Consider the following 7,726-nt stretch of genomic DNA (forward strand, 5'->3'; position numbering starts at 1 on the left):
TTTGAACTTGCGCTGCCTTGGAAAAACTGTGTCCTTCACGAGGGAAGGCAGATAACCCAAAGGTTAAGATATCTGTATATCTTCAACATGCAGATAGTTTTAAATATCCCTCCCTTGAAGCTAAGCAGATGTAAACCTGATCAGTATTTTGAATGGGAGAACACTGCCCCGTTTAACAGTGAGATATACCTATAACAAATATTGCTGGGGTGTGGGTGGGAGGGTAGGAGGAAACTCCTGAAAAACAAGTTGCTGTTCCAATTGGTTCTGGATTCCAAGGGGAAAGGCACAATTGCTTTTAAATGTATGATTTTTTTAATGTGCAAAAACTACTTGTTACAGGGCCAGACATTTTGGGAAAGATAACAAACATCTTCCCCAAAATGTCTGTCCCTATCATTGTCTAATGCTGGTAGCCCCATTAACAGGAATGAATCAATTGCAACTGAAATATCTCAACATGGCCCCTCCAAGAAATTCTTGACTTGTGTTGCAGATAACTTCCTCCTACAGAAAGTAGAGGAAGGAACAAGAGAATCGGCTATTCTTGACTTGATCCTAACCAACAGAGATGACTTAGTGGATAAAGTAGCAGTTACAGGAACTCTCTGGGGGAAAGCGACCATGTTGCACTTGAGTTCTTGGTTCTAAAGGAAGCAAAAACCAAGTGTAGCCAAACACGTACCCTGGATTTTAGGAAAGCTGATTTAATAAACTCAGAACAATGATCAGTAAGGTCCCATGGCAAGCGACTCTAACGTGAAAAGGAGTCCAAGATGGGTGGGAGTTTTTAAAAAGAAATTCTCAAGGCACAATTCCAACAAGAAAAAAAGGTGGAAGACAACAGAAGAAGCCAGTGTGGCTTCACAAAAAGCTAAGAGATGACCTGAAAACAAAAAAAGCACACATATAGGAAGAGGAAGGAAGGACAAGCAACAAAGGAAGAGTACAGGCAGGTAGCATAGAATTGCAGGGATGGCATCAGGAAGGCTAAAGCTGAGAATGAGCGGAGGTTAGCGAGGGATGCTAAAAGCAACAAAAAGGCTTTCTTCAGCTACATGCATAGTAAAAGACAGGAAAGAAAAGGTGGTTCAACTATTAAATAATAAGGATGGCAAAATGATAACAGATGACAAAGAAAAGACAGAAGTGCCTCAATTCCTAATTTGCTCAGTCTTCTCCCAAAAGAGGGTCTATGAGCCCCCTGACAAAGGTGAAGTACAGGCTGAAGCTTGAAATTGATAGGCATATGGTTAAGGAACACCTAATTACTTTGAATGAGTTCAAATCTCCAGGGCCAGATGAACTGCATCCTAGAGTAATAAAGGAAGTGGCAGAAGAACTCTCAGAACCACTGTCTATTCTCTTTGAGAAATCATGGAGGACGGGTGAAGTGCCAGATGACTGGAGGAGGGCTAATGTTGTCCCTATCTTCAAAAAGGGTAAAAAGGAGGAACCTGGGAACTACAGACCAGTCAGTCTGACATCAATCCCTGGGAAAATTCTGGAGAAGTTGATAAAGCAATCCATCTGTAAGCACCTTGAGAACAATGCAGTGATTATTCGAAGCCAACATGGATTTGTCCAGAACAAATCCTGCCAGACGAATCTGATCTCATTTTTTGATCAGGTAGCCTCCCTTGTGGACTGTGGGAATGCCATGGACATAATATACCTTGACTTCAGCAAACCTTTCAGCAAAGTGCCCCATGATATCCTGATTAGCAAACTAGCTCAAAGTGGGCTAGATGAAACAACTATCAGGTGGATCCAGAGTTGGCTACAGAATCGGACTCAAAGAGTGCTTATCAATGGGATCTTCTCAAACTGGGGAGCAGTAACAAGTGGGGTACTGCAGGCTCAGTCCTGGGCCCAGTACTCTTCAACATTTTTATTAATGAGCTCGAGGAGGAGGTTCAGGAAATGCTGATCAAATTTGCAGATGACACAAAATTGGGTGGGATAGCTACTACCTTGGAACACAGAAACAAAATTCAAAGGGATCTTGATAGGCTGGAGCGCTGGGCAGAAAACAACTGAATGAAATTTAATAGGAATAAATGCCAAGTTCTGCACCTAGGAAAAAGAAACCAAATGCACGTTACAAGATGGGGGGTACTTGGCTCAACAACACTACAGGCGAGAAGGATCTTGGAATTGTTGCAGATCACAAGCTGAATATGAGCCAAAAATGTGATATGGCTCCAAAAAGGCAAATGCTCTTTTGGGCTGCATTAATAGAAGCATAGCTTCCAAATCCTGGGAAGTACTAGTTCCCCTCTACTCAGCACTCATTAGGCCTCATCTGGAATACTGTGTCCAGTTCTGGGCACTGCACTTTAAGAAGGATGCAGACAAGCTGGAGAGGGTTCAGAGGAGGGCAACAAAGATGATCAGGGAACTGGAAACAAAGCCCTAGAGACTGAAAGACCTGGGCATGTTTAGCCTTGAGAAGAGAAGACTGAGGGGAGATATGATAGCGCTCTTCAAGTATTTGAAAGGCTGTCACAGAGAGAAAGGCCAGGATCTCTTCTCGATCATCCCAGAGTGCAGGACACGGAATAATAGGCTCAAGTTACAGGAAGCCAGATTCTGACTGAACATCCAGAAAAACTTCCTGACTGTTAGAGCAATACGAGAATGGAACCAATGACCTAGGGAGGCGGTGGGCTCTCCCAGACTGGAGGCATTCAAGATGGGGCTGGACAGCCACCTGTCAGGGATGCTCTGACTTGGATTCCTGCACGAGCAGGGGGTTGGACTCGATGGCCTTGTAGGCCCCTTCCAACCCTACTGTTATATGATTCTGTGATTCTAACAATTTCAATTAGGCTTAATTAGGGCTACCTTTTCATGATTGTTTTTTCTCTGTTTCCAGTGGTTAAAGCTCAGCAACACGTGGGTCTGATTATTATTTTTCTATAAACCCAGATCCATTTCATGCTTTGTTGGAAAAGCACCATATCTTCTTGAGGCTCCAAAACTTGGTATCACCACTACTTTTCTGTAATTATCTAGTTTCTCTCTTGTTTGCAAGGTTGTATGGAGTAAACTATGCACACAGACAGTCCAGTTGGCATGGTGGCGTCTGTGACCCTGTTCTAACATAAATTTACTGTATGTAATTCCGACTCAGTGGATGTGTTTTTAAAGGCTTTGGGGGTCTTGTGGTTCATCAGTTAAGCCATAATGATAGGAAATAAAGTCATGCGTCCTAAGACCCTAATTCAACACATGGCAGCCACCAAAAGCTCCTGTTTGCACTGGCTCACAGCCCATGGACTACTAAGTCTCAAGCCCTACATGTGGTAAACGCCATAGCAGTCATATGGACATAGTGGTTTGGACAACCATGATATTCCAAGCAGTTCTGTTACCGCTTATCAGCCTTCCTGATCTAATACAACCTGCAGGCCTATCTATGCCCTTTGTAGTAGTCTGTGTTGCAGTCTGCATTGCTATGGCCAGTGGTGAACACAATTAATAAACTGATACTGATGACTGAATTACTTGTCTAGGGGAAGGTACCAAGATTGACTAGTTTAATTGCTTACATAGGCGTGCATACAGGGTGTACTGGGTGTGCCCAGACATACCCTAATGTCTCAAAAAGAGAGAGAGAGTGGCTTTGCTTTTTAATTTAATTGTCTGATACACTCTTTTAGTTTTAAAGTATGGATTGTTGTATTATGCAATAGGTGCTGAATTGCATAATATAGATGTGGTAGAAATATACAGGGAGCCCGCGTTCTCTCGCAGCATGTGTCCCCACTACTGCGGTGCCACATTACTGTTGGTCTTCCCCTCCTTCTCTGACTACTATTCTAGAAATTTCTTTGACCTATATAAGCAGCTGCAATTTTTTTTGGTATTTTGTATCTCATTTCTTAAGTTCATATTTTTAAAGTAAAGTTTATTTGTTAATTTTAAAAAAATTACGTTTAGTTAAGTTTTAGTTTCTTTAGTTCGTTTGATGAATAAAAACAATGTCCTTTAAGACAGAGTATTCAATAAATGCTTGCCTTTTAAAAAAAATTCTCTGGGTGCATACCCTAATGAAATGTTCTGCAGACACCTATGATTGCTTAATTGCATGGGTTAAATTTTACTGATGACTGAACCTACTTGTCTAGGGATAGGTACTAAGACCGTATATCTTACCAGTACATTTCACCAGTTAATTTAGCCTTCTCTGGACTTGTTGATTTTATCATCTGTGTCTTTCTGACCCATACTTTTCTCTCTGTGCAGCATTAGCCATTACGTCGTTGTGATGTCCTTCACTATTTTCCTGATGCTCTTAAGTGGAGTGGCCCAGCTGCTCACTACAAAAAGACTTGCACTTTGGAAAGAATCTAAGCACCATTCACTGTGACAAATGACTGAGACATCCATGTTGTTGGAACCTTCACTCTTACTGAGGGACAGAACTATGAGACTGGCTGCTAGAAACTCCTAAAGAACTTGATGCCACAGACAACATCTAGATCCTCTTTCTCTTTGGAATTGAATCTTGCCTCTCTCTCTCTCTTTCTTTTAAAGGAAGGGGAGAGGAACAGAGCCATAAGCCTCCTGTCAGAAAATGAATAACTGTATGACCTGTTTCCACGTTAAGGAAACAGTACTGAGTATGAGTACTGAGGTTAATTTCTAGCTGGGATTCAAATGGATGACAGGGAAGGAAATTATCTCTATAACTTTGCCTGGAAGGCACAGAGAAACAATTCCATGCCTGCTGGCCATACGGCAGGTGAGCATGTTGTCCATTGTCTCTTCAAATCAATGCCTACTTCTGGACCAAAGAATGGACTGCAGTGCCAAGAATTTAGCATGCTCTGAGATTTATTGTAGGCTATTTTTCACATATGAGGTTCAGAAGCTTGTATGATGGGATGAGACTAAAGCTTGAGTTCTTCTATGTTTTAAAAACGTGTGTGTGTGTGTATGTGTGTAAGGAACACTAGAAGCTGCTTCTACTGGGTCAGGCAATTTTTCTATCTACCCCAGTATTGTTGACACTGGTTGGCAGCTGGTCTCCAGAGTTTAAAACAGGAGTCTTTCCCAGCCCCACCTGGAGATGTCAGGGATTGAAACTGGGATCTTCTTCATGCAAAACATGTGGCCTACCCACTGAGCTATTCAAAAAGAAAATGATGCAGGTTAACTTGACTTTTTGCTGCTGTTAGTTGCTCCCCTTTTTATATAATACACTTGAAGGACCTGGTTTTTGCCTCAAGCTGAAGCATCAACAGAAACTTTCAAAGACCTTATTTGACACAGTTAGGCTGCAGGACGGTAACTTGCTCAGGCTCTCCGCACCAGCCCTTGCAAGGATAACTAAGCAGAGATTGAAATCCAGCTTTCCCCACTCAAACGCTACTCGTTACACTGTCACAAAAAGTTGAAGTAGAATTGGCAAACTGTGAAGCTACGGAGAATGAAAAGTATGTAGGATAAGAGAGTCCAATTTCACATGCTGTCTGAACCTGTGAGGTCAATGGTATACTGGAATTCACAGAACTGGTAGTCTGGGAAATGGCATATAAGAACTTAAGAAGAGCCATGCTGGATCAGACCAAGGGTCTATCCAGTCCAGCATTCTGTTCACACAGTGGCCAACCAGGTTCCTGTGGGAAGCTCACAAGTAAGACATGAATGTAATAGCACCCTCCTGCTCGTGTTCATTAGCAACTGGTGTATGTAGGCATACTGCCTCCATGAGTTTTGCATAATCCCCTTTTAAAGCCATCCAAATGGTGGCCATCACTATATCTTATGGTACCGAATTCTATAGTTTTAACTATGTACTATATGAAGAAGTATGACTTTTTGTCTGTCCTGAATCTCCCACCAATAAGCTTCATAGGGTGACCAGGAAGACCCAATGTCTTCATGGGTTGCTGCTCAGTCAGTGCTTGCCATCAGCTGTTACACAAAGCATCCGTTAGACAAAAGCTTATATTTTAACATGGCTAAAGTCCAAAATTCCTGCACTTGAGCTTAATATGCTTCTCTTTTGCTGTATATCTGGTGGATTCTTAACAGTGCAATCCTATGTGTGTCTCCTCAGAAGTAAGTCCCACTGAGTTCAATGGGGCTTAGTCCCAAATAAATGTCTTGCTTCCTGTGCCTGCATCTGTTGGCTTATTGAGATAAGCGAGTTGTGGGCATGGCTTGATTTCAGTCATGTCCTAAGTTGAATACATAATAAAAATGTCTCAAAGTGGTATTGATCTATGGTAAACTGGAGTGTGAAGCAAATTAAGCTCAAAATGAATGAATGATTGGCAGTCTTCTTGTTGAAACCTACACCCGTCGGTAACTCTGGGAACCATCATTCTGATTGTTGCTTGGAGACTGGCTTGCATGACCACCAGATCTCTGCAGTTCTCAAGCTATGCTGTAGTCATAGCCTTTCAATAAATTCCTTTGTCTTGTTACTCTTCATTACATGCTACAAGACACCCTTCCCCAACCTAGTGCCCTCCAGATGTTTTAGACTACAACACTGATCAGTTCCAGCCAGCATGGTGAATTGGCAGAGATGATAGGAGTTGTAGTCCAAAGGATCTGGAGGGCACCAAGGTGGGGAAGGCTGTCTTGTAGCATGTAACGAAGAGTAACAAGACAAAATAGTTTATTGGTTGTTGTAGTTCAGTCGTTAAGTCGTGTCCGACTCTTCGTGACCCCATGGACCATAGCACTCCAGGCCTTTCTGTCCTGCGCTCTTTCCCGGAGTGTGCTCAAGTCCATATTCATTGCATCGGTGATGCTATCTAGCCATCTCATCCTCTGCCGTCCCCTTCTCCTTTTGCCTTCAATCTTTCCCAGCATCAGGGTCTTTTCCAGGGAGTTTTCTCTTCGCATTAGGTGGCCTAAATATTTGAGCTTCAGCTTCAGTATCTGTCCTTCCAATGAACAGTCAGGGTTGACTATGATTATAGCACAGCCTGAGAATTGCAGAGATCTGGTCACACAAGCCAGTCTGCAAGCAGCAGTCAGAATGATGGTTCCCAGAGTTACCGACAGGTGTAGGTTTCAACAAGAAGTCTGCCAATCATTCATTCATTTTGAGCTTAATTTGCTTCACATCACAGTTTACCATAGGTCAATACAGTTTGGGACATTTATTAAAGGTGAATGGTGCAAATCTACTTCACAACATGACATGAAAAGATACTGTCAAACAATAAACAATTTGGTGCCAGTTCAACATACCTACCTCAAATAATTTAATTCTTTAAAAGAAAGACAATTAACAGAGACTGTAGCTTCCAATATCAGTTACAGTAGTAGTCTTAAATAATTGGAAGTACCCTTACAGAAAATGCATGTGCTATCTTTAAAACAACAACTGCAATGCTTAAAAATGCTGTCATTCTATCGACTTATCTTTTAAGCTAAATAAATACAAATTGGTATTAGGGTATGATTCTCTGCTGAGTAAGCACTCAGGCTCCCAAGAAGACTGTGGAAATAACAGTAACACGACTTAGAATTTTATTATTTTCCTAAGTGCTCAAAGTACTTTACCTTTAGAATAGGTTAGGGCTGATATAGATGTTGCTTTCCACACACAATTGCAGACAAAAAAGTCATTTCCTGTGCAGGCACACCACATTGCAACAAGTAGCGTTTGAAAACTTCTGGTCTGTGTATTGTTTCCGTATATGGAGTGATCGCTCAGGAGTAGCTAGCAGCTGCCCTGGTATGCTGCATCCTATAT

The 7,726-nt window shown here is 42.0% G+C and overlaps 1 protein-coding gene across 10 annotated transcripts in view; it reads left to right on the forward strand.

Moving 5' to 3' along the window:
* PIGN (phosphatidylinositol glycan anchor biosynthesis class N) overlaps nt 1-7,211 on the forward strand; it is a 116,314-nt gene extending 109,103 nt beyond the window's left edge. For 9 of the 10 annotated variants that reach the window (XR_014790275.1, XM_084850539.1, XM_084850536.1 and 6 more), the window contains one exon: nt 4,252-7,211. Coding sequence is in view for 9 of the 10 variants with exons in the window: in XM_084850539.1 (XP_084706665.1) it covers nt 4,252-4,375 (124 nt within the window). In the remaining variant the exon portion in view is untranslated. The remainder of the gene's footprint in view (nt 1-4,251) is intronic. The other variant, XM_084850544.1, reaches the window with a different exon arrangement.
* The last annotated feature ends 515 nt before the right edge of the window (nt 7,212-7,726 follow it).

The sequence above is a fragment of the Heloderma suspectum genome, chromosome 4 (genome assembly GCF_057233095.1).
Source record: "Heloderma suspectum isolate Gila_16-S chromosome 4, 16-S_ref, whole genome shotgun sequence".
NCBI lineage: Eukaryota > Metazoa > Chordata > Lepidosauria > Squamata > Helodermatidae > Heloderma > Heloderma suspectum.